The 27169-nt window shown below is 38.0% G+C and overlaps 2 protein-coding genes across 4 annotated transcripts in view; both read left to right on the top strand.

Moving 5' to 3' along the window:
- The window catches only part of DCDC2 (doublecortin domain containing 2), a 166632-nt gene that overhangs the window by 28344 nt on the left and 111119 nt on the right, over positions 1-27169 (top strand). Inside the window, exon 1 of one of the 3 annotated variants that reach the window (XM_054698346.1) lies at positions 6162-6338. The exons of the other annotated variants lie outside the window; for them this stretch is intronic. Coding sequence (XP_054554321.1) covers positions 6243-6338 — 96 coding nt within the window. The 5' untranslated portion in view covers positions 6162-6242. Of the gene's footprint in view, positions 1-6161; positions 6339-27169 lie in introns of those variants that run through there. 3 annotated transcript variants of the gene reach the window in all.
- Positions 2415-3082, top strand: LOC119251688 (mitochondrial import inner membrane translocase subunit Tim17-A-like). Its single transcript, XM_037518928.1, has 2 exons — positions 2415-2702; positions 2918-3082. Exons 1-2 carry the CDS (start codon positions 2415-2417, stop codon positions 3080-3082), a joined length of 453 nt encoding a protein of 150 aa, XP_037374825.1.

The raw sequence follows: 27169 nt of genomic DNA, 5'->3' as shown, positions 1-27169 counted from the left end.
CCATATTTTAATCTTTCACATCTTCATTTTGGCATTATCAATATAAATGCTAGTGGAACAGGTGATAGTGCAGGGGTGACTTAGAGTTTCTTGTGGACCTATTTTTTGTCATCTCATAGATTATTTGTGTTGAATGTAATTAGGCATCTTGTTGTCAAACCTAGAGTTCCAGTTTTGGGTTGTAGAAGATATCCCTGTCCAGTATCCCATTCTGTTGAGAACATTAAACGGCAACTAGTGTTAAGTTTTGCCGAAGTTGTCTGTTTCCACATATAAGTTGTCTAGATCCTTATTTCTACATTATCACCATTCTTCTTTACCTTTATAATTTGGGGATTGCAGGGTAAAAATGAGAAGTTAAAATGAATCAGAAATCCAGTGATATTTTTTCCAAATACTCTTTCAATTAGACTAAGTTGATGAGAAATTTGATTTCAGTTTGATTGAAATTGTTTTTCTGTTTAATATGATAAGTTTCACTCAGGAAAAACAAGCAGATTTGACAGTGTTTCCAAAAAAATCTGTGTTTTGTGCAGAGGGAATAAGGGTAAATGTTCTTCTTTGATTATGCTATTTATTACTTTGTATATGTCTCCCTCTAACATTACATCTTCCTGCATTTTGAGTACCTAAACTTACTTAGCCTTGAATTATCTCTCGAAACATTAATTTATATGCTTGTATTAGTAGGAGCCATCTCTGTGTGTGATTTTTTTTTAAAAAGATTTATTTTATTTATTTATACAAGCACTGGGTACAGTCAGAAGCGCGGGAGGGTGAGAGAATTCACCAGAGCCAGAGGGGAGAGCAGAACAGGCAGACTGATGAAATACACTGCTGAGGGGAGCAGCGGGCGGCAGGAGAGGTCTGCGCACCATGTGGGACCCTCGTCCGGTGGCCGGGTATCGAACCGGCACTGCAGAGGCTGCGGGAAGCTTGGCAACCCAGCACTCAACTGCTGCGCCACTGGAGAGGCCCCGTGATTTGTTTTTTTGTTTTTTTTTTTTTTTTTTTTGAGTGCTTCAGTTGAACATTATTTACCATTGAGAGATGGCATGACATGGTAGAAAAGAACATAGATTTTGGAACAAAAAAACCCCTGAGTTTCAGCGCATATTCTGAGACCTAAGTACTGTTTCCTCATTGAAATTTGGTTACAACTGTCTTGGAGCTATAGTTATCAAGAAATATTAAGTGAAAAACCTACCATATATCAGATGCTGAACTGGATGAGAAATGACAAAAAAGAAAATGTGACCCTTACTTTCCAGGGAATAACTTGTTGTCTAACAGGAATAATAGACAGTAATGGTAATTAAATGTGATAAGTACACTTGTAGGTGAACCCAATGTTAATAAAAATACCAAAGGAAATGCAGCAAATACTAAATGGCAAAGAGATCAGAGAAAGGATACTTCAGAGAAGAACTGGATCTTGATAAATTAGTTGTTCAATAGACATATTGCAGGCAAGGTGGAAGGTGATGAGCAAGGACATAGAAGCATAACATTTCATAGCTGTGTTGGCCACTAGTTTGGCCAACAGACCTCTGGGGCTCTGATCCCAGAAATATGCTTTGGCTGTGGCAAGATTCCAAAGCAGTGGTTCTCAACTCTTAGAATATTCAAACTACACAAATTCTTCCTCTGCCCAAAGGTATTCAGATACAAGTTATGGCCTGAAATAGTTGAATTCACAGGCATTGCATATACAGATGTGCAGAGCATAGCTAGTTTAATATCCTCTGTAGTGTGCTTTACAGGAATCTAAACTCTTTAATACCTGGAGATCTAATAACTGCAAAGGTTCACCTACACAGGGGAATCTACTTTAAAATTCTCAGTTGTTACAACTTAGTGCCAATAGGCCAGGGATTTAGAAGTACTCTGTGACCTGAGCAGAATAGCTTGTCAAGTTTCTATATATATATATATGAAGGCGATATGATTGTGGAGAAAGTATTCCCCTCTGGTTATTGAACAACTACCATTTATTAAACATTTTTTGATATGTAAACTACTCTTTTTCATTATCAGGGAATTCATAATCCACTCAGACAGTAGTCTTTATTTTCTTTCTTGGAGATGGAAGAACACTAATCTAGATCTCATTTCCTTGTGCTTACATCTTAGCCATCCACACATGCTGGGCATTAAAGTGTAAATTAAGCTAAGTGCATATTAAGCAGAGACTAATAAATGCAGGGAGGAAGACAAATGAGCACATTTAAAAGACTTTCAAATATTTTATTTAAAGAATACTCATTTTATTCATTATAAGCTTGTAATGTTAAGAGACTGATTAAAAGTAGAGAGCTACAGTGAAAACTAATTATATATATGAACTTCAGATACATCACGGGCTGCCAGTTGCTGAGGACCCTGAAGAATATTAGTAGAGATTAGTTTCAAAGATGGTGGAGTACGTGCAAGAGCCTTGCCCCTGGCGAATTGTGGATGATTGTGGTGGGGTCTTTATCATGGGTATGTTAAGTGGTGGTATCATTCAAATAATTAAAGGCTTCTCCAGTTGTAAATGGGGAATAAACCACAGATTTCATGGCAGTTTGACAGCTATTATAACCGTGTTGCCACATTTAGAAGGTAGCTTTGCAGTTAGGGAAGGTCTATTTTCCATGAATGAATGCAGTATGGTTCAAATCAGAGAGAAAGGAGATCCCTGGAATTCTGTTACAGGTGGTGTCTTCTTTTTTTTAATAAAGATTTATTTATGCCTACAATAACTGGGGTACAGGCTAGAGGTGCAGGAAGAGGATTCACCAGAGACAGAGGGGAGAGCAGAACAGGCATATCTACTGAAACACACTGCTGAGGGGAGCAGCGGGTGAGACAGTAGAGGTCTGTTGCGCCATGTGGGTTGCTCCCTGGTGGGCTGGGTATCAAACTAGTGCTGCAGAGGCTGAGGACGTGTGGTGTCTTAACGGGAGCTATATTGACAGCAAGAAATGGACCAGTGAGCATGTCTGGGTCAGCCACAGTTGGGTCCTTTGCAATGGGTGGCATTCTTCTAACATTAGTTGAAGGGGCTGGTATCTTATTGACAAGACTTGCCTTTGCATAATTTCCCAATGGTCCTCAGTTTACTGAAGACCCCTCTTAGTTGCCTTCCACGCAGTTACCATCCTCATCCTTTGGAGATTATCAACAACATCAAAAGAATTTCTTTCCCAGGACTTCTTGAACCGAATAAGCTGCAGTTCAAGAATTTCAGAAGATCAATTTAGTTTGGTTTGGTTTTAAAAGCATGTATGGGGCAACTATGGCCAAATAGTTTGTGAAGAGACAGATAGCACCTTTTTCTAGTTAAAGAAACTTGGAAAGTGGAGCAGAAGGGTGTGTGTTAAAAGATCATGCATGTATTTATTCACATTTGGATGGCATTTGTGATCAAAATATATCTTTGAAAGAAAACACAGTAAGTGCTTAGAAGATAAATGAATAAATAGGCAAACAGCAGTGAATTATGACTGTTATTTCAGTGGGGACTTCTCTGCCTGGTTTCATGTGTTCTGACAGTCAAACAAGAAATAAAAAACATTTGGAACTTGCTTTCTTTTAAGATAAGTTGTAGAGCTCTGGTTTTCATCCCCAAATGCTTCAAGTAATACAAAGTACATTGAAAATTGCATGTTTTATTGCTAGGCCCTCATCTCACTGGAGATAAATTATGTATAAGAAGAATTGTGCCGAATTAGCTTGGATCATTCCACCATAAATACTTCATGGGTGGAAGGCTAGGATAAGATACATATCTTGGCTTTGACAATAAAATATGCTTTGTCTTGTTTTTGAGGATGATAGAAAACTCTTCTTACCTTTGAGACTACCGTGTTTGATTCTTGTTTCCTGATCATCAGAAACCTCTCCAGAAACAACCTGCTTCCAGTGCACCCAGTTCTCTATAAGAACAACTCATGGTGGGCCTCCCTGGTGGTGCAGCGGTTGAACGCTGGGTTGCGAGGCTGCCCGCAGCCTCTGCAGCGCCAGTTCAATCCCCGGCCACTGGCGAGGGTCCCACACAAAAAAACAAAAAAACAAAAACACCTCATGGAGGGGAAGGATAGAAAAGTTTGTTGATTGTGTGGTCGAAAATAAAACATGTGCTGTTTTTAATGTGAAGGAAAGATGAGTTTCAAGTAAGTAGGATTCACAAGGAAAGTGTCAACAGAATGAAGACAAAATGCTTTTGCAAAGTTGGAAGATCTTAGGATAGAGAGTCAAAATTTCTGGGCTGGGTGAGGGTTGTCCTAGGACCTCGTCTTCCTCAGCTGTGACTTGATGCCAACAGTACTCATTGTGGGGGGTAAGGGGAAATTGCATGTTTTATATATATAAAAACATATATATGATATGTTATATATTTATATATATTTGTATTATATATTTTTATATTTTTATATATATATATATATATGCTTCATTAGTAATTGCAGGCGATCAGAGCACAAAATTTCCTTCTTCCTTCTTTTCCTTCCTTCCTCCTTCCCGTTTTCTCAGGCCTCTCTCCCTTTTCCCTCCTTTTTTACCTCCCTGCTGCCTGTCTACTCTCTTTTTCTTCTTCTCTCTCTCTCTCTCCTTTTCTTTTCTTTCCGTCCTCCCTCCCTTCCTTTATTCCCGGACTCCCTCCTCCTCATTATCCCTCCCTCCCTGCCTTCCCTCCTTCTTCTTTTTTTTTTTTTTTAAAGATTTATTTATTTATGCAAGCACTGGGTACAGTCAGAAGCGCGGGAGGGTGAGAGAATTCACCAGAGCCAGAGCGGGGAGCAGAACAGGCAGACTGACCAAGTACACTGCTGAGGGGAGCAGCAGGCACGGCAGGAGAGGTCTGTGCGCCATGTGGGACCCTTGCCTGGCAGGCGACCAGAGATTGAACGGCGCTGCAGAGGCTGCAGGCAGCTTTGCAACCCAGTGCTATACCTCTGCGCCACTGGGTAGGCCCCCTCCTTGTTTTTCTTTCTCTTTCTTCTTGGCAGTTCATGTGAAACTTGATCAACAATTAAAATTCTATGTTCCGGGGCCTCCCTAGTGGCGCAGCGGTTAAGCACTGCATTGCGAAGCTGCCCGCAGCCTCTGCAGCGCCAGTTTGATCCCCCGCCTCGGGGCGAGGGTCCCACACGGTTCGCAGACCTCTCCTGCCACCCGCTGCTCCCCTCAGCAGTGTACTTCGGTCCTTCTGCCTGCTCTGCTCCCCGCTTTCTCTTTGGTGAATTCTCTCACCCTCCCATGCTTCTGAACTTTAACCCAGTTTCTGTATAAATAAATAAATAATTAAGCTTTAGAACAACCAAGACTCAAAAAAAAAAAAAAAAGAATAGCAAAGTTGTGAGACTGAAAAATCATTTCCAGTCCTTTCAGTATCAGAAATATAAAAAGTCAGTGTGATTCATTTGTTTGTTTTTGGTCAACAGGCCTTGATAGTATGCTAAGGTGTAAACTCTGCTATAGGCTGAGATGCGAATGTGATAATGAAGAAGAGAGAAACAAAGTGAGAAACATTTTGGATTTTCTCTAGTAATTTATTTAAAAAAAATAATAAAATCCATCTGTAGGGTAAGGTAAAAAGTATCAGGCTTTCTTCCCTCCCGCCATTAGGATAGATGAGGGAACCCTGTGGACCCGAATGCATGCCTGAGGGCGGGCACCTGGAGTAGGGTGTGGGCATGCGTAGATGGGATTCACCTGGGCTGAGAGACTAGGCTTATAAGGGCGGCATCAGAGGGACGCTAGCAGAAGCAGAGAAGGAGAGAAGGCCGGAGAGCCCAGAAAGAGTGAAGACTTGCTGGGGGCTGGGAGGCCTGCCAGGTGCCTGGTAAATCCCAACAAAAGCCTGAAAAGCCCACTGAGGGATCCAGGACTCCTCCTTTACCCAGTCTGCTGGATCAGAAAACCTGCTCTGTCCCTTCCTGGTGTTACACCATTGTACTTGCTAAATGTGCCTTGGAGTTATAGAAAATTTTGTGGAATACTTTTGTTGAAAACTTTTGGACTAGAACACAGTGCCAATATAACAAACCTTTGATTAATTGTCGGCACAACAACGTGTAGATTTGGCAAGACTAGGAATCCCTTGTGATACCTTCAAAACACAAGGACCATATAATCTCGGGACCATATATTACAAAGCCCCATTGTCTTTGCAGGTGGGAAGCAGCATCTATGTTATCCTTCCAAGGTGGAATGTTGGTTAAGATTTCCAGAGTTACTTCACAAGATAACATTCCATGCTGCTTTTCTTATCACCAGGAAGATTTTTTGATGTGCTCACATACTGTAGTGTAAAAGTTGTTTATGGAGTATCTAAAGATGGTGGCCTAAAAGTGAGTGTCTTTTTTTTAAATATTTTATATAATTCTTACATCATTTTTCATTTTTGCACAATGTATGCATTTTCATTTTGGTTATATTCCCCATACAATTGCATCCCCCTCCTTATTTTGACTCTAGTTCTTCCTCTCCCATCCCTCCTTAATCCCCCCCCTCTAGAGTGTCTCTGGTTTGTAGTTGCTTGTTGATTTTGATTATTACTTTGCATTGATTAGTCTTTTTCCTGGTCCCTTATTTAGGTTTTCTAAATTCCTGCTATGAGTGAGACCATCTGGTATTTTTCTTTTTCTTTCTGACTTATTTCGCTGAGCATGATCCCTTCCAGCTCCACCCATGTTGCTGCAAATTACATGTGTTTATCTTTTTGGATTGCTGAGTAATATTCCATGGTGTATATGTACCACATCTTCTTGATCCAGTCATCTATTTTTGGGCATTTGGATTGCTTAGATGCAAAGGATCATTATGTGATAAAGTACAAGTCTTGCTCCTTATTCCTAGAGTGTTGAGTTTGGACCAACTCACCGGTTTTGAATTACTCCAAGAGGAAGGGTTCAGGGACTTTGAGAGACCTTCAGCGACCTCCTGATTCCAAAGCTTTCTATCATAGTTTGTTATATTTTTATTTATTTTTTTTACTAAGACTTTTCATGAGTTTATAGCAGAGCCATTTGTTTCATACAAATTAGTATGACTTTTGAAATTATATAATTTTCTTCTTTTTAATATATATTTTACATCATTTTTCATTTTTGCACAATGTATGCATTTTCATCTTGGTTATAATCCCCATACAATTCCCACCCCGCTTATTTTGACTGTAATCCCTGCCCCCTCTGCCATAGTGGTCCAACCACTATGGAGAGCTGTGTGGAGATTCCTCAGCCTGCTAAAGATGGAGCTTCCATATGATCCAGCAATTCCACTCCTAGGTATTTACCCAAAGGACACAGAATCATTAATTCAAAAGGGCACCTGCGCCCCTATGTTTACATCATAGATGTTTTAAAGAGGTGTGGGGTTCAGTGAGTGGGGTCCTTGGGATAACTGAGAAATGTTTCACCAGAGTACCCCTTTCAGCAGAACACAGGGAGTTTACCCATGAGGCAAAGACTTTGGGTTTTATCCAAAAGGAAGGTTTATTATATTAAAACAGGAAAGAAGATGACTTTGGTAGGAAGAGCTGCTGCTGCTGCTTTGCAAAGGGAAAAGGTTTGTGAAAAGAAACACCTGCATAGTCACAGGGAGAGAAACACTTGCACAGCACTCTGGTAGAGCTGCATCTTGCCAGTGCAGAAATTGTCCTGATGTAGTAAGTAGTGTTCTTTTGGGAGGGGTTCATTCCTTTGTAGAATCATTATCTGTTACTAAATTAATTCTGGGGTATGGCTATTTTGATTTGTGAGGACTGGTGACTCTGTACAGTGGCCCTCAGTTTCCACATCCCTACCTCTGGTCGGCACCTCCAGATACTTTCTATGGCAGTCTGATACCTGCTATAGCAGTTGCCCCTAAGGATTTTTCATTTCTATGCTTGGTTTAACAACTATGTTAACCATTTCCACCCCCACCTCTAGTTGTGGTCTTGCACACCTGCATCCTGAATTTTCTACTCTTGGCCTCCGTTGGTAGACAGATTGGGAGTAAGATGAAATTGACCTCACTTAGTTGTATTTGATGTGAAACCCTTCCTTCTCTCTCTTATGTTATCTTTTAATTTAATTAAACTCTTTTAGAGACCAAAGGGGCATTGCTTTTTAATGAGCTATCCTCACCCAAACAATCCAGAGCTAATATAAAAAATTGAAGTAACAGACTTTGGTTTTCTTGCCAACAATTATGTACAGATGAGGCAAAGTATCATAAACTTGGGTGGTTGTTTTTTTTTTTTTTTCCAGCTTGTAAAATGGATCAAATACAGATTTCACTTCTTCGTGTGTTTTCCTTAAAAGAGCTGCATCCTCATTCATTTTGTTGCTCTCAGGTGAAAGTATTTCATTTAGGAAGGCAGGGCTCAGCTCAGAGTAAGCTAATTATCATAAGGGGGTTACTGTGCCATTGATAGTCTTGAACTGTTCTTGAATTTTTTAATGTTTTTTCTTTGTGCTTTTAATTAAGAAAAAAAAATTCTCACTGAACCTTGAACATTCTTCTTTATCTGCCTCATGTGCTTTGACCTCCTGGATGGTGCAGTTTTGATGAGAAGGTGAGGTTCTTTTGACCTGGTTCTACCCTAAGGGAATGCAAATATTTTCCCAATTATGCTAGGCTCACTGGTTAACAACAGAGCATTGTTTCTTATTGTTCTGAGCTAGTAAGCCTGGTATGTGGAAAAAGACAGTCCCCCCCACCCCACATCCTTTTCGTGTTAATGGCAAAATCCATGGCTGATCTTTGGAAGACAACTGTGCCTTCTTTGTTTTAGTGGTGCAAGAACTAATTAATTTAGTGTCAAATATAGCATGACTTTTTTTTTTTTTTGATGTTCTTTTCAATTTGGCTTCACAACATAACAAAGGGCCAAGTTCCTCAGAAACTAAATAAAAAACAAATGCAATCTGGCCTCCCCTGGTGGCACAGCGGTTGAGCGCTGGGCTGCGAGGCTGCCCGCAGCCTCTGTAGCACCGGTTCATTCCCTGGCCCCTGGCGAGGGTCCCACAAAAAAAAAACAAAACAAAAAAACCCCCAAAAAACAAATGCAATCACATGACAGCAGTGTTCAAGTTTAGTTGTGGATGGAGGTTACAGTTAGTTGTCTTAGGAGACATTGTCAATTAAGTACAGAATTTTTGTGATTATTGGGAGAAAACAAGAGGGAAGACAAGGTGAAGACAGGGCAAGGGGGTGGTCAAAGAATCAGATCTTTAGTTAGGATATGGGGTATTAAACATTACATCTGTTTTTATTTTGAAATAACTTTGATAACAGGGCAGAATTTCTTGTATATCTTACTTTACCGAGCTTCCTGTCAGCATCTTACATAACCATAATATAGTTATGGAAGCAGGAAATTAAAACTGACACAGTGGTCTGATACAATAGATCTTATATGACTCTTGCTAGTTTTCCCACTACTGTCTTTTTTTTTTTTTTTTTTTTTTATCCAGAAGCCAATCCAGCATCCCATATTCATTTCCTTACCTCCTTGGTTTTGCAGGGAGGCAAATATCTGCCACCCAAAATCTTTTCGGCAATAGGTTGAATTTCATGAGAGGGGCCCTAAAGGCTGAGTAGAGGTTGCCTTTGAGTAAGATATTTATGTTAATTTCTGTAAGAGTGTGTGCCTGCAAGACAGTCTCCTTACCTCTTTTCAGTGGAGACGGCAGAACTTAATCTGCATACCTTTGTCCACTGTGTCTTTCCCAGTAACCTCCCTAACTGGCCTTCCCTTCTTGCCCTACTGCTAACAATGTCCTTCCGTCTTAGTTACACAATTTATAATGGTGTCTGAAACCACACGGTGAGTTACTCAGACATGTTGGGTCTCCTTTTACAGAGGAGTGGATAAGCTATTAAACTTCTCCCCAACATTTTCTCCTATCGCCTGTCTGTAGCTTGTGTGATTGTTTGCCAGCCCAGAAGAACCCAGAGGGGTGTGAATTGATTTCTTTTGTGCATCAGTGTTTCTACTAACCTGTTGCTGTTCCTCAGTTTTTCATGACCTTGACAATTTTGAAGGTCATTTATTTTGTAGAATGTTCCTCAGCTTGAATTTGCCTGATGTTTTCTTGTGTTTGGGTTGAGGTTATTTCTTTCTTGATAGGAATCCTGGGAAATGATGTTCTTAGTCATAAGATCAGAGGGTATTGCTGGGGAAATATAATTGAAAAAATAAAATCTCCTAATCTATTGTACCATAGAATCTATTGCATTCTACAATAGTAGTAGAGATAAAAGTACTTTTATTGTTGAATAATTATTAAACCAGAATATGAGGCATATCATAGTCAATCCACTAAGAAGACTGCAAAGACAGACCTCATTCTCACAAGCCAAGTAGATGCAACTTACCACTTGGTAAAAGGAGTGACCATTCGTGTTAGCTAATTTAATTTATCCAGAAGATAAACAACCTAGGCATGTCTTTATGCCAGGAAGTAATTTTGCAAAATGTCATGGGGTGCCCACCAAAATTAATTTCCAACACACAGATGTTTTGCTCTTATCCTTGAGAAAGACATTCCTGAGTTGATGAAAGGCAAGCTTATCTTCAAAAAGAGGACAAAGTATTTGTCATCCAAATTTTCTAAAATACATGTTCTGAGAAAAAGTTGGGGAGGGAAATATCTTCATGAGGGAGAATTAAACTACTTTTCATTTGTTCTTAGAGTACATGCTATTGATAAGTCTTCTTACTGGTGATAATTAGCTTTGATCACTTGGTTAAGGTGGTGTCTATCTAGTTTCTCCACAGGACAGTTGTTCCTTTTATATATTAATAAGTATCTAGTACTATTTCTCATTATTCAGGGTTTCACCTGCACATTTTATCATCTCTGGATGGTTCTTGCTTGCAACATTTATTCCTATGGTATTAGTTTTGACTAATGCCAATTTTTCCTTCAATATTTATTAATCAGAATTCTACAATAGAATAGTTGTAATCTCGCTCACATTAATTTTTTATTCCATCATTTATTTATATCATTATGTACTCATGGATATTTATTTTATTCATTGGGTTAAAATCCAATGCCATTATTGTTCATCTTGTTATTTAAATTATCCCTCCTTTGGCCAGTTGGGACTCTTTCAAGATGGTTTTTGTGTCTTTCACACATTGTTATGAGTACTTCAGTACTTTCTGGTACCACAAGTTGTTCCAGGTTCATTTTGTATATTTCTTTCTCCCACCCATTGCTTCTCCATAGAACCGTGGTTCCTTAGTGGCATTTAGAAATCAACATTTGGTGGGTCCCCCTGGTGGCCTAGGGGTTATATCTCAGTGCTGTCACCGAGACAACCCAGTGTAATGGCCTCAGTTCCATCCCCATCTAGGGAGCTAACCCCTTATGGCACAGCAGACCTTTCCTGTCTTGCCAGCTTTTCCCCTTGGCAGTGTATTTCACTAAATCTGCCTGCTCTGCTCCCCACACTGTCTCTGGTGAATCCTCTCACCCCTGTTCCTCTGTCATACAGCCCAGTTCTTCTATGCATAAATAAATAAATAAAATCTTAAAAAAAAATAGAAATAAACATTTGGGCATTAGGGGTGCTCTTTCTACCCAGATGTTAATGGCTTTTAGGTTTTCTCAGTAAGCAAAGCTAGAGCATACATATATGCATGCCAATACACATATGTACATTTAATTTTATGTCCTCTATCTATCATCTATATGCATATATGCAAACATATATTTAAAGAACAGAGTTCATACCCACACCTCCATTTCTATACCAGCACTATAAGGTTCATTCCATTTCCCCCATTTCTTATTTATAGCTTTTTTCTCTGACTGAGAAACACCACTGTCATTATCCACAGTAATGTGCATTTATTCAGCTTTACTGTACACATAGAATAGTTTTAGAGTTTCTAATCCGTAATCCTATGAGGAGCATTTATTCAACTGGAGTCAGTATTTATATAGTTCTTTTTGCCTTTAGCTTTCCAGTAGGCAGTAAGAACACTATATTCCCAAGTTAGTTCGGTTCTTCATGCCTTCAAGTGTGGTGTGTTATTTATTTAAATTATTTTCTATGGTCCTAAAAGTCATAAGCTTTACAAAAAGGTATGCTGAGAGAAGTATCTCCCTCTGTCTCTGCTTTTATCCTGTCCTTATCCTGTCTTTTCCCACAGAAGTACAGCATCCACTCTAGACATGTACTTGGCACTTGGCTTTTTCCACTTAGCACTGTGTCTTGAAAATATTGGTACAGAAAGATCTTTCTCATCCTTAATTGAGACTTCAGAACCTTTCATGATGTGAGTGTACCATACTTTTGTCTCAACCATTTTCCTATCTATGGCCGTTTCCCTTCAACATTTTGCAATTACAAACAGTATTGCCATGAATAGCTTCGTGTCTCTGTATTTTTGTGTTATTGGAAGTGTATGTTCAGAGCAGATTCTTAGAAATAGAATTGTGGGTCAAAAGATAAATGTGTATTTCTCTTAGATATTGCCAGATTCCCCCCTGGAAGCCTTATAACCAGTTTGCATTCCCATTGTCAGTATATTCAATATGATAGTGTCTGTTTCTACATCCTTGAAAACAAAACATCTTATGTTTTTTAATTTTAACAACCTGGTGAGTGAGAAATAGTATCCCAGTGATATTTTAATTTGTATTTCTCTAATTGTATAATTGAACATTTCTCATACATTCAGAGGTCAATTTTAGAAGTTTTTTTTTAAAAAAACTGAATTCCCTGTTTTTTTCCCTACATTTTTCTATCAGGTTATTGGTCTACTGTTCTTAAATTTTTATTTGTTCATTTTAAAAAATATTTATTTATACAAGCACTGGGTACAATCAGAAGTGCGGGAGGGTGAGAAGATTCACCAGAGCGGGGAACAGAAAAGGCAGAGTGACGAAATACACTGCTGAGGGTAGCAGCGGGTGCAGCAGGAGAGGTCTGCCGCACCATGTGGGATCCTCACTGAAGGCCAGGGATTGAACCGATGCTGCAGAGGCTGTGGGCAGCTTCACAGTCCAGCGCTCAACCACTGCACCACCAGGGGAGGCCCTGTCCTTCAATTTTTGAGAGTTCTTTATGTATTAGGGATATTAATGCTTTGCCTGTGGTATATGTTGCAAGAATATTTTCCCCTGTTTTGTTAAATTACTTTTGCTTTGCTTATGTCATTTTTGGTGATGCAAATTATTTTTATCTTTTAAGTAATTATCAGTCTTTATTGGAATCCTGCTAGAAAGTACTTTTCTATACCAAGGTTAAAGAGGAATTCACTCATGTTTTCTTTCAGTACTTTCATGGTTTCATTTTTCACTTTTAGATCATCATTCTGTTACAGGACAGGGTGAGAGGCACCCCAGAGCTGCCTGCTCTAAATAGGTTCTGTCATCTGTCGCATCAAGACAAAACATACTCTAGTTAGTAAGACCTTTAATGGAAAGAAACTTTACTACAATTAGTGTGCAATAAAGAAAAGAGAATATAGTTTCTATATCAGAATATATAAAATAGTTTCCTAATCAAGCATCCAAAGTCACTCATCCCCTCATGGGTAAATACCCAGCCAAACAGAGTTGGTCCAAAGAAGGGCCACTGAGGCATAAAAACCTGCCGCATGTCTAAGGCACCTCCTGGAGGGGACCCATAGGAAAGTGGCAGAAGGGGCTCAGCACATCTGGGATTGAAGGAGCAAAATCAAAATCAAGATAAAAACTGCCATTGTCACCTCCCCACGAGTCTCTCACCCACATCTGTGTCACCCAGTCCAAGACCAAGAAACAAGTGCAGCTTCTTCTCATGTCTCTCTGCTCTATGTGCCTCCTCCAGGTCTCCTTCTGGCTCCATCCTGCTTCCTTCCTTCCTCAGTTTCCTCTGTAGCTTCTCCTCCTCCCTGCTCAGCCCTACCTTTCCTGGGCTGGGCCAGGGAACCTGGAACCACCCCTTTTCCAGGGGACCACCTGTTATAACTCCATTTGAAATTTACTGTTGTCTATGGTGTGAAATATAGATCTACTCTACTATTATCTTTTTCTAAAGATACCTAGACTTTCCCACTAGTCTTGTCATCATTTGTATGAATCCCATTTTTGCTCCAGTGACTTGAGATATCCTTTTTATATGCAGAATTTCCTGTTGGTGTGCTTTGATCTATTTCTGAACTTTTATATCCTGAAACCCTGGATTATATAAAAGTGTATTTCACAAGACAAATTATATAAAAGGTCTCATTCAGAGAGAGATAGCTGTGACACAAAAATTGGAAGAGGACATGGATTTTGAAGCTGGATTAACTGGAGACGGAAAAACATGCTTACATTCTTTAATTTGTTTTTAGTTCTATTCCAAGAAAAACAGATTTCTTTTGAAAGGTCTCCAGCACTTAGTAACAGCACTTAAAATATTTTGACTACAAATGTGCTATGTGAGAACTACCTTTAAGCCATTGAGAGCGATATGCATTCGTGGTGTGCCCTGTCTTTTCTGGATGAAGTATTAGGTGTTGTAACCATGTTTCTGATCTTCAGGACTCATTTTATACAGTGATTTGTATGAATTCAAATTTAATTACTACCATATTTGTCTTGTGAACTGTATAGTTGCAGATGTGGTATATGGTAAGCATTTGAAACTGAAATTTATGGATGAATTTTATCAGTAATCTAGTTGACTTAGTCTATTTTATATATATTTTTTTCTTTTTCTGATAGGAGCAGATACCTATATGGGATCCTGTTTAGTGTCCATAGTGGCATTTTGTTCCAAATCATGGGGATCCTAGCTAGTAATTCTTTGATATTTAGGGTTAGCAAGGTCATGTTTTTAGTAGTTTTATTTTAAAAGCTCTAATTTTTGGTCAAGATAAGTTACATTTTAGTAACACTTTAATATCCTTTTTGGAGAGAGAGAACTTGAAAAGGGATTAGAGATTATGAAAAAGTAGTCTCTTTATCCCATAACTGAGTAGACAAGGCCCCCAGGGTTGGTGAAGTGACGCAGGTAGCTAATTCAGCAAGGAGTTGAATTTCCAGGATTTAAAGCTGACTCCCAATCCAGTGCTCTCAAATGATGCTTTCCAGGATTTAAAGCTGACTCCCAATCCAGTGCTCTCAAATAATGCCAGATAGCCTTATGCATTCCTTCACTCCTTCATTGTGTCTCACTCGCCAAGTCTAGTTTCCCACCCACGCCCTGAAGCTCAGTGAGAGTGGAGATTCCTGCATACACCCTCTACAGTACTGAAACCTCAGCATGGAGCGCAGAGCAAGTGCATTGTGGGTAAAAAACTAATAGTTGCTAAAAATGTCTGTGTCTCTTCCCCTGCCATCTGTTGGTGGGTTAATAGCTTTCTTGGTGTTTATGGAAGACTGCATGTAGATCATGTACAGTTGACACATTCTTCAGCAGGAGTCCTGGGGACTAAGTAACTGATTTAAATGCAGGTTTGCCCACATGTCCCTGCATGCTCAGCATTGCTAACTTTCATCTTGTAATGTGCACACTTTCAGCTGCTTTGCATTCTTAGTGGAAATTTTACATTCCTCTGCCTAGATTGGTTTGGTAACCCAAATCCCATTTGGGAAAACAAACAAACCAAAATGACAATGGTGAAATAGTAAGCTGGGTGTGGTAAATTAAGAAGGAACATAAAAGAAATAATATACTGTAATATAATGTAACAATTACATTTTATTTTTTTTCAATACTTGGTTAGTGGTAGTTCCCATAATTTCTCCTAAGAGTTCTCTTGGGTTAATTGGTTATTTTTTAACTTGATGGGGGTCATATTCTCTTCAGCATAACAGGGAAACACCTTGGCTGACATGAATGCCTTAAAAGTGACTTATGTTCTGTTTAGTTTTCCTATAAGATAAATGCCATTGCAAATAATTATTTTAGAATAAAGTGAAGAAACAGGAGATTTAACATTGTGTAACTAGAATGCTTAGGATTATCAGATCTTTTTAATTATTTCACAAAGTGCAGTAAAGAGAAAGTTAAACCAGAAGAAGACCACTATTTTAAAATGTGTTGTATGCTGGGAAATTGATTAAATGGTTCTAAACTTGATGAAAGTTGATGGACATTTTGTTTTTGAAGACAAGAAAATTTAGCAGCAGACAATTTATTTAATTATAAATTTATACTTGAGAGTTTCCCAGGGAAGATATTACTTAAAATGGGTATTCTATCTTTTGCATTACTTTTTTTTAGTTTTCTTTTAATAGACATTATTTTTTAAGAACAGTTTTAGATTCACAGCAAAATTGAGGGGAAGGTACTGAGATTTCCCTCATACTCCCATCCTCCCACATACAAAGTTTTCCCCCTTATCAATAGCCCCCTCCAGAGTGATACCTTCGTTACAATTGTTGAACCTACATCATCTTGTAATTATCACCTAAAGTTCATAATTGACAATAGGATTCATTCAGTGTTGTGCATTTTATGGGTTTGGACACATTTATAATGAATGTTACTTTCAGGACACTTTTAAGCATAGAAGAAATCCTTTCCCTTGCGATGTTTTGAAAATCACATCATTTCTGAATTGATTTTGAATTATTTTCCTGCTTCAGTGATGGGAGACAATCACAATCATTTAGAGGATATTTCAAAAGACAAATCCACAAACTGATGTTCAGGTATCCATTATTGGCAGGAAAGTAACTCTCTGAATAAGGAATGATAATCTATACTGACAGATGAATTCTAACCCTTCCTCAGGGAATCAGCTCTTGGGCTGGGTACAGCAACATGGGGACTGGTATGGGAGCCAGGTAGAGGTGAGTGGTTTCATCAGCTCAGAGAAACTAATTGGATCCTTCTGGGAATGTTCTAAACAGCTTGTTCATTATAATTAGAGAATCTCCTATAACTAGGTTCTCAGCAAAGTTAGAGTGCTTGGAAATTTTTATTATAATTATGATGATAGTTTTATTTATTATTATTATAGTTATTATAATGCTGATGTTATAGCCAGTCCAAAATTTTTCAGTGGCTGGGATGATTTTGCCTTTCTGGAATGTGTGTGTGTGTGTTTTTTTTTTTTAAGATTTATTTATTTATGCAAACAAGAAGGTACAGACCAGAGATGTGGGGGGTGGGGGTCAGAGGATTCACCAGAGACAGAGTGGGGAACAGAACAGGCAGATCTACTCATATACACTGCTGAGAAGAGTAGGCGAGACAGGAGAGGTCTGCCTCTTGCCATGTGGGTTGCTCCCTGGCCTGTCGGGGATCGAACTTGGGCTGCAGAGGTTGAACATTGCTTCATAGTGTGATGCTTAATAACCCCTTGCGCCACCAGGGAGGCCCCTTTCTGGAATGTTTAGTGTGGGGTTAACTGATTGCAGTTTTCATACCCTTGGGACTCTATACATTATAACTGATGTAATATGTAAAGGATATTTGGTAGCAGAGAAACTTAAGAAGATACTGGGACCAATGAATAAGGGTGATCTAGACGTGCTAATCTACAATTTATAAATATATGTATTCAGTTATGTATAAATCAAGAAATGTTTTATTTAAATGGTCTAAATACGTGTCTACTGTTTATGCTACTACCCAGTGTCTGTCTTGAGTAACTTTGGTGTAGAATGAACCCTGACCTGGGAACCAAAAGAAGTGTTTGTTTACCTTGGTGGCTGGAGCAGTTCATCTTTCACCATCTCTACAATTGGAGTAATTAACCTCACAATGTTATTTTGAGAAGGAAATGTCACTATAAATGAAAGTGTTTTATAAATTCTGATGTTTTATAACTGTAAGCTTATTTGAAAATAACTTTAAAAAAATATTTATTTATGCATGCATGCAAGAGCTCTGGGGTGTAGGCCAGAGATGTGGGGGGGATTGAGAAAATTCATCATAGACATAGTGGGGAGCAGAGCACTGCCAAGGGGAGCAGTGGGTGAGACAGGAGAGGTCTGCTGCACCATGTGGGTTAGCTCCCTTGCCGGGGATTGAACTTATGTTGCAGTGGCTGCGAATTGCTTCATAGTGCTGAGACTCAACCCCTTGCACCACCAGGGAGGCCTCAAAAATAACTTTTTTAATAAAAATATTGTAAAAAATCAAAGTAACATACAGAAGGTGTCTGATAAAGTTCTGGGCGTGGCATATGCTCAAAAAATTTATCCAAATTTTGATTACTTAAAGTGTTAACTGAATTCTATGTCTAAGTTACCATTATTGGGTCTTTGAGTTATAGAAGAGGCTTTTTACTAAAAGCAAAATACGAGAGAAACATGGTGCACATACATATTGATAACATAAAGGGAATATGTTATACCCATGAAAAGTGTTGTAGGAGAGATTCAGACAAAATGATATGCAATTTCTGAGGGAAGAATTACATTAGCTGATTAAAGGGTGTAAGTGAGGTGGAACAGTGAGAAATTAACTTGGGACCAGCCCACGTATGACATCAAATATCTAAGACCAAGCCACAAGGACTTCATCTGAAGGCAAGCATATCCTTTGAAGGTGTTTGCTTAAGAAGGTCACATATTTGAGTCTATGTTTTCAGGAAGACTAATTAAGAAGTAGATAGGTGAGAGGGAAAAGGTGTTGAAGGCAGAAATACTGCATTTTTCTGGGTGCATTTCTTGGGTGAGCTTTTTAGGGTCTTAATCGGTGGGGTAGATAGAGGAGGCAACAGATGAAGCAGTTTTGAGATGGAGGAACCTATGAGTTCATTGTATTCTGGATGAGGTGGTAAAGATGTGTCTTGCCATACATTTTCTCACAATTGCTTTGAAAAAAATTGTGTGATTAATGCAAATTGAATAATGCTCTCCCTCCCCCCTCCCCCAACTTTTATATTATAATGACTGCTGAATTAGTGAGTGTTTAGGTGCAAAACAACAATTTAAAAATTGTTGTTGTAGCTGTCTTTTATATTGTAAAGAGTTAGACACAGTCTGGTAATACACTTTGGTGTTAGGAGAAAGAATTGACCTAGATATACAGATTGATTGTCACCAGCAAGATGATGTTGCTAATAAATAACATTGGATTGGATAAATTTGACTGGGGAAAGTGTTGAGTCACAAGGAGAAGTAGGCAGGGATGAAACCAAGCCTGAGGGAAGTAATAGCATTTAAATGCGGGCAGAAGAGTACTTAGCATAGGAAGCTAAGGATGGGGCATAAACAATGTATTGCTGAATTGTGGTGGAGTTTACACCTACACATTCCTTGTTTATTTCTTCTTTGATAATATAAAAGATCGAATATCCAAAATTTCTGGGACTTATGCTCTTCCAGATTAATTATATTTTGGGATCTTAATTTTATGTCATTTGGTATGTCAGGTATTACATCTAATGTTTTGTAAAAAATACATACATTTATAATTATATTTGTTTTAAAAATACCTTGCTATAAAGCTATTATGAAAGTTCATAGAGTCAAGGAGTTTTTGTAATTTTGCATTGGTCAAAAAACCCTGGATTTCTTTGATTAGTATTTGCATAGTATATATTTTCTAAACTTTTACTTTCAATCTACTCATGTCCTTATATTTTAAACATGTCTCTTGTAAACAATACGTAATTGGACCTTGTTTCTTTATTTATTCTGACCTTTTCTGTCCTTTAATTGGATTCTTTATCTTATTTGTATTTACTAAATAAGTGGTATGATAGGTTTTGAATCTACAGTATGTGTCCTTAACTTGTTTTCGCTTGCCATCAAATGATATTTTACCAGTTCATGAACAATGAAGAACTTCACAATAGTGTAATTTCATTTATCATCATGCACCTTTTGTATTCTTGTTAACTATTTTGCTTCTATGTAAGTTAGAAACCTCATGAATCATTATTATTCTTTTTTGAGTTGAAATAGTCTTTAGGATTAAAATTTTTTTAAAGTCTTTTTGAAAGCTATCTCCTCAGGGTATAAAAACTGGCCATTTTTTCCTTTCAAGATTTTAAAAGTATCTTTCTGTCATGCTATGGCTTCCATCACTTTTTTTACCATAGCTGGGGTACAGGCCAGAGGCATTGGGGAGTGAGAGGATTCACCAGAGACAGAGTGGGGAGCAGAACAGGCAGATGGACCAAAAGCACTGCTGAGGGGAGCAGCGGGCGGCAGGGACCCTCCTCCGGTGGCCTGGGAGCGGCCGAGGAGCCGGGGATGGAACTGGCCAAGGAGCGGGGGATGGAACTGGTGCTGCAGAGGCTGCGGGGCAGCTTTGAAACCCAGCACTCAACCGCTGCGCCACCGGGGAGGCCCTGGTGTGGTTCTTTTTAGATTTGTTTTGATTGGGATTTACTGAAATATTTGTGTGAATTGATACTTTTCATCAATTTTGGAAAACTTTTGCCTATTTCCTGTATACACACTTGTAGTCCATTACCTCTCTTTTGTCCTTGACTCCAGTTAACCACATTAGATCTCTGTATCTCTGGTGGTTCTAAGTGTGTGTGTGTGTGTGTGTGTGTGTGTGCGCGCACGCATGTGCACACATTTCATTTTGTGTAAACTCCATCTTTCAGTTAACTCATCCTTTCTTTACTGTGTCTAATCTTCTGTTAAACCTATGGAAAGAATTCTTCATTTCAGATATTCTGCTTTTTAGTTCTAGACTTTTCAAATTTGGTTCTTTTTAAGAGTTCAATTCTAGGCTAAAATTCTCCATGTTTCACCTATTTTTCTCTGCCTTTCCTATTGAATCCTTTAACATATTTATAATAGCTGTTTAAAACTCCTTATTTGCTAATTTCAATTTCTCAGTTATCTCTGAGTTTGATTTTATTTTTTTCTCATGACAGTAAGTGATATTTCTTGTTTACATGTTTTATATTTTTTGTTACATACTGGGTATTTGTAGAAACCCAAGGAGAAGGTCAACTATTCTTTTGAGAAAAGGTGATTGTCCTCACCTCTCCTCTGAGTTGATGCATCTGGAGTAGTCCATGTTGAATGGCTTTAGGAGATATTCAGGAGTTTAGGAGATATTCCTAGAACAAAATACCTTCTCTTTGAGTTACTTTTCCAATTGTCAATTATAATGTATACCATCAACACAGGTGGACTGTACCATTTCCATGCATTAGGCGTGTTAGCCAGTCTCTGTCCCATTTAAAAAATAGTAATACTGAATAAATGTATGCTAATTAAAAAAACCTGTTTAGAATAATCTATAATGTGTTATTCAAATCTAGCACAAGTTGTATGTGTCAAATCTACTGACTCTTAGGTTAATTATTTTCAATGCTATTATCTTTAAAATTGTCTGCTCATTTGTCAAAAAGTGGTGAAAATTGATAATTGTTAAAAGGACTTTGTTCTCTTTTTCAATGATGTTTGCTGTCTTTGTAAATTAGTAGCAAAGTTCCTGCAAAGATTGCATTTTGAAAACCCACTTTTCTTTTTTTAATTATAAATTTTATTTTTATATTCCCCATACAATTGCGACCCCCTTATTTTAACCCCAATCCCTCCCCTCCCCGCCCCCCAACCCCCATAGAGTGTCTCTGGTTCATAGTTTTTTGTTGATTTTGATTTTTACTTTCTTATAGTTATTCTTTTTCCTAGTCCCTTATTTAAGTTTTCTAGATTCCTGCTATGAGTGAGACCATCCGGTATTTTTCTTTTTCTTTCTGGCTTATTTCGCTGAGCATGATCCCTTCCAGCGCCATCCATGTTGCTGCAAATTGCATGTGTTTATCTTTTTTGAATGCTGAGTAATATTCCATGGTGTATATGTACCACATCTTCTTGATCCAGTCATCTATTTTTGGGCATTTGGGTTGTTTCCAAAGCTTAGCTATTGTAAACAGTGCTGCTAAAAACATAGGGGTGCAGGTGCTCTTTGGAATTGATGTTTCTGTGTCCTTTGGGTAAATACCTAGTAGTGGAATTGCTGGATCATATGGAAGCTCTATGTTTAGTAGGTCAAGAAATCTCCACACAGCTCTCCATAGTGGTTGGACCAGTTTGCACTCCCACCAGCAGTGCGGGAGAGTTCCTTTTTTTCCACAACCTCGCCAACATTTGTTGTTGCTAGTTTTTTTAAATGTGCCATTCTCACTGGTGCAACATGATATCTCAATGTAGTTTTGATTTGCATTTCCCTGATGAGAAGTGATGTTGAACATTTTTCATATGCCTGTTGGCCATTTGCATTTCCTCTTCAGAGAAGTGTCTTTTTAGCTCTTCTGCCCATTTTTTGACTGGATTATTTTCTTTATTTTTGTTGAGTCTCATCAGCTCTTTGTAGATTTTTGTGATCAGTCCTTTATCATTAGTGTTGTATGCAAAAATGTTCTCCCAGTTGGTGAGGTTTCTCTTTGTTTTTGTTATTGTCTCTTTTGCTGTGCAGAAGCTCTTTAATTTGATGTAGTCCCAGCTGTTGATCTTTGCCTTCACTATCACTGCTTTGGGTGATGTGTCTGTAAAGATGTCTTTGATGTGCATATCATATAGTGTTTCGCCTATATTTCCTTCTATGTATTTTATGGTTTCAGGTCTTATGTCTAGTTCTTTAATCCATTTTGAGTTGGTTTTTGTGTATGGTGTGAGGCAGTAGTCAAGCTTCATTCTTTTGCATGTAGTGACCCAGTTTTCCCAGCACCATTTATTGAACAAACTTTCTTTGCTCCAATGCATATTCTTTGCTCCTTTGTCAAAGATTAGTTGACCATAAATCTGTGGGTTTATTTCTGGATTTTCTATTTGATTCCATTGGTCTGTGTGTCTGTTCCTGTTCCAATACCATGCAGTTTTGATGATTATGGCTTTGTAGTATAGTTTGAAGTCTGGGAGTGTGATGCCTCCATTCCCTTCTTTTTTATTCAGGAGAGCTTTGGCTATTCAGGGTTTTTGGTGATTCCATATGAATTTCATCAATAATTGTTCTATTTCTCTGAAGAATGACATTGAAATTTTGATTGGAATAGCATTGAATCTGTATATTGCTTTTGGTAGGATGGCCATTTTAATAATGTTTATTCTTCCAATCCATGAGCAGGGGATGTCTTTCCATTTCTTTTAACAGTGTTTTATAGTTTTCTTTGTATAGGTCCTTTACCTCTTTTGTTAGATTTATTCCCAAGTATTTGATTTTTTTTGTTTCGATAATAAAAGGGATGTTTTTTTTTTGATTTCTTCTTCAGATTTATTGTTTGTTTATAGGAAGGCTACTGACTTTTGCATGTTGATTTTGTATCTTGCCACTTTACTGAACTGATTGATGAGCTGAATTAGTTTTTCTGTGGAGTTTTTGGGGTTCTCTATGTATATTATCATATCATCTGCAAATAGTGATAGTTTGACTTCTTCTTTTCCTATTTGGATTCCTTGTATGTCTTTCTCTTGTCTTATTGCTCTGGCTAGGACTTCCAGTATTATATTGAAAAGCAGTGGTGAGAGTGGACATCCTTGTCTTGTTCCAGATCTTAATGGAAATGCTTTCAGCTTTTCACCATTGAGAATGATACTGGCTGTTGGCTTGTCATAGATGGCCTTTATGATGTTGAGGTATGTTCCCTGTATCCCAAGAATTTCAAGGGCTTTTATCATGTATGGGTGTTGCACTTTGTCGAAAGCTTTCTCAGCATCTATTTATATTATCATATGGTTTTTATATTTCGTTTTGTTGATGTGTTGGATAACGTTGATTGATTTTCGGATGTTGAACCATCTTTGTGTCCCTGGAATGAATCCTACTTGGTTGTGGTTAATTATCTTATGGATACATTGTTGGATTCTGATAGCTAAAATTTTATTGAGGATTTTTGCATCAGTGTTCATTAGGGAGATTGGCCTGTAGTTTTCTTTTTTTGTGTTGTCCTTGTTTGGTTTTGGTATTAGTGTAATGTTGGCTTCATAGAACGTGTTTGGTATTGTCCCTTCCTTCTCAATTTTTTGGAAGAGTTTGTGAAGGATAGGCACTAATTCGTCTCTGAATGTTTGATAGAATTCATTTGTAAATCCATCAGGTCCTGGGCTTTTGTTTTTGGGGAGGTTTTTGATTACCATTTCAATTTAGCTGCTTGTAATTGGTCTGTTTAGGTGTTCTATTTCTTCTTTATCTAGCTTTGGGTGATTGTAGAGTTGTAGGAATTTGTCCATCTCCTCTAGATTGTTGAACTTGTTTCCATATAACTGTTGATAGTAGTTACTGATTATTCTTTTGATTTCTGCTGTGTCTGTTGTGATTTCTCCTCTTTCATTTTTGATCCTGTTTATTTGTGCTTTCTCCCTTTTTTCCTTTGTGAGTCTGGCTGGAGATTTGTCTATTTTATGGATTTTTTTCCAAAGAACCAGCTCTTGGTTTTATTGATCTTTTGGATTTTTTTTTTTTAGTTTTGATTTCATTTATTTCTGCTTTGGTTTTAATTATTTCTTTTCTTCTACTGGTTTTGGGTTTTTTTTGTTGTTCTTTTTCTAGATCTTTGAGCTTCGAGTTTCTTTGAGTTCTTTCTTGTTTCTTGATGTGAGCCTCTATTGCTATATATTTTCCTCTTATTACTGCTTTTGCTGCATCCCATACATTTAGGAAATTGGTGTCCTCCTTGTCATTCAATTCAAAGAATTTTTTAATTTCTTCTTTGATCTCCTTGTTAGTCCAGTGGTCTTCCAGAAGTGTGGTAAAACCCACTTTTCTTAAATCCATGAAGTCTCTGGGTGGGTTGGCCTATATTTGCAAAATATGTAGCTTTTTGCCCTAAATTGCCTGTTTTAAATATATAAGTATACATTATTATGGATGGTCACAAAAACCTGATCTCTTTCCTTTAAAAGTGATTTAAGTTTGTCTTTTAAAATGGTATAGTGAATTTTTCTAAGAAGTCATTAGTCATTAGATCTTGGTGATGGCACCCATTTAACAGAATCATTTCTTCAGGTTCTTAACTGAGTTTGGCTTTCTTGACCTGGGTTTTTAGGAGATGTTGAGCACTGAGATTAGAGGCAGATGGATTCTCTGAAGCATTCAACCTAACAGCCCTGGGGAGTGGCATTGCCAGTTCATTAATTAGTTCATGGAGCATCCCTTTGGGCTAGGTTAGCAAGTTTACCCCTATTTTTACAGATAAAGAAAATGAGGTGTGAGGCATTAAATTGGTTCATAGGGAAAGGTTTGGCAATAGGTACTGGAGTCAGAATTTCAAACCTTTAGTCAGCTCCTCACTTTGTAGACTTTGATGTTATTTGTTCACACGCATATTTTTAAGGTAACACTTTAGGCTCACTGAAATGGGTTTTTATAGTGAACAGATTAATATTTTTGAGTCATGGAAGTTTTAACTTGAATGTTGAACTAGTGATATTTTCTTGTTAAATGTCATTTGAAATTTGTGACCTTAAGTTAAATTACATACTTAGAATGATTTTTGGTTTTTGTTTAACAAAACCAATTTAACCATAGGCTAATCGATATAAATAAAAGTTAATTTCCTAGAGCATACTTCTGGTCACAGAACCATCACCAAACTTCTAAATAAATACCCAACACACTTATATTAAACAATCATTTGTATTTATTCATTTATTTGTTACCTCTCTTTCCAACTCTCTTACTCCAGTGACCGGTTGTCATAGATCAGGGTATAAGGGTGTAAGGCTAAACCCAGCCCTTGTTAAAAAGTCCTTCCATTGCAGGGTGCACTCACACCCACACCGAGAATGGGGCAGTTTAGACATACCAATGAATCTCACTTGCACATCTGTGGGATGTGGGAGGAAACTGAAGTACCTGGTGAAAACCCACGCAGATCTGGGGAGAAAGAGCAAACTGCACACAAACAGTGCCCCTGGCCAGGAGTGGTTTCATTCTTCTCACCAATGTTATAACAAGAGGATGTTGAATGAAATGATGTATTTAAGCAAATGTTCTTATGATTTGCAAATATTTTTGCCCACTGCGCAGGTTGTCTTTTCATCTAGCTGGTGGCTTTCTTTGACGTGCACAGCTTTTTTAGTTTGATGTAGTCCCTCTTGTTTATTTTTGCTCTTGTAGCCTTTCCATTTGTGATCCAATCCAAAAAAATCATTACCCCAATGGGTGTCAAGAAATGACTACCTATGTTTTCTTCTAGGAATTTTATGATTTTTGATCATAGATTCAAGTCTTTAATATGTGTTGAATTAATTTGTGTGGATGCTGTAAGATAGAGGTCTGGTTCTTTATGTTGCTTGTGGCTGTCCAGTTTTCCCAGCAGCATTTATTGAAGAGATGGCCTTTCCGCTTTGTGTATTACTCATTCCTTTGGCAGAAATTAATTGGTCATACATACATTGGTTTATTTCTCAACTCTTTTCTGTTTCATTGATCTATGTGTCTTAAAGCATCTTAATTAACCTTCATTAAGTATTTACTGTGCAACTAACAGACACTGTCAAGGATAATTTTAGGTAACAGAGAGTCACAGAAGAATGGATACTTTTTATTCCTCATTAAGATGGCATAATTCGACAGACGCAAGAGTACCTTAAGTTCCTTAGAGTTAGTATTTGATCTCTGTGAAGCTAGCAAAATGCGTGACAGATAATGAGAAGTTCATACATAAGGGTTCACTAACATCTCTGCCTTTATAATGTATGATTTTAGACAAATTAATCAATTGAGTTCATTTCTTCATTTGTAAAATGGGGCCATAGTAATAGGCTTCAGGGCTTGTTTTTGATGATTAAATGATAAATAATACATCTAAATTACTTAGTACTGTGTTTACCATCAAATATAATGCAATTAATGTTAGCTATTTTTATTAATAAAATCCTTTTGCTTATAAGTACCCTTTATCAAATTAGGGGGAAATAAGTCCTAAAAGCAAATGTATTATCATAGATATAGGAGCAGGAGCAGTTTGAGAAAGAAAACAAATGAATGAAGAGAGAAGTATTGTTGATAACTGAGCTGATCCTAGCAAATGGAATTTTAGCAGGGGAATGGAGAGCACATTTCAGGGAGAGTAGCATGATAAACAAAGGCTTGGAAATGGATGCCGGCTGTGATTTGGAAATGGAGGGGAGTAGGTTAGTTGGACAAAATGCCTTGACTAGGGTTCTGGGTGGATGGAGTATTGGGTAGGAGATGAGAGAACTGAGCAAGCCGTAGCTGGACATGGGGTTCTTGGAGGCCAACCTTAAGAATTGGGCTTTAGGGGTCTCCCTTGTGGTGCAAGGGTTAAGCACAACTGTGAAGCTGTCTGCAGCTACTGTTGCACGAG

The sequence above is a fragment of the Talpa occidentalis genome, unplaced genomic scaffold (genome assembly GCF_014898055.3).
Source record: "Talpa occidentalis isolate TD23 unplaced genomic scaffold, MPIMG_talOcc4v2.1 talOcc4.2, whole genome shotgun sequence".
NCBI lineage: Eukaryota > Metazoa > Chordata > Mammalia > Eulipotyphla > Talpidae > Talpa > Talpa occidentalis.
Note: the sequence above shows the minus strand (reverse complement) of the source record. Positions and strands in the feature narration are given on the sequence as shown.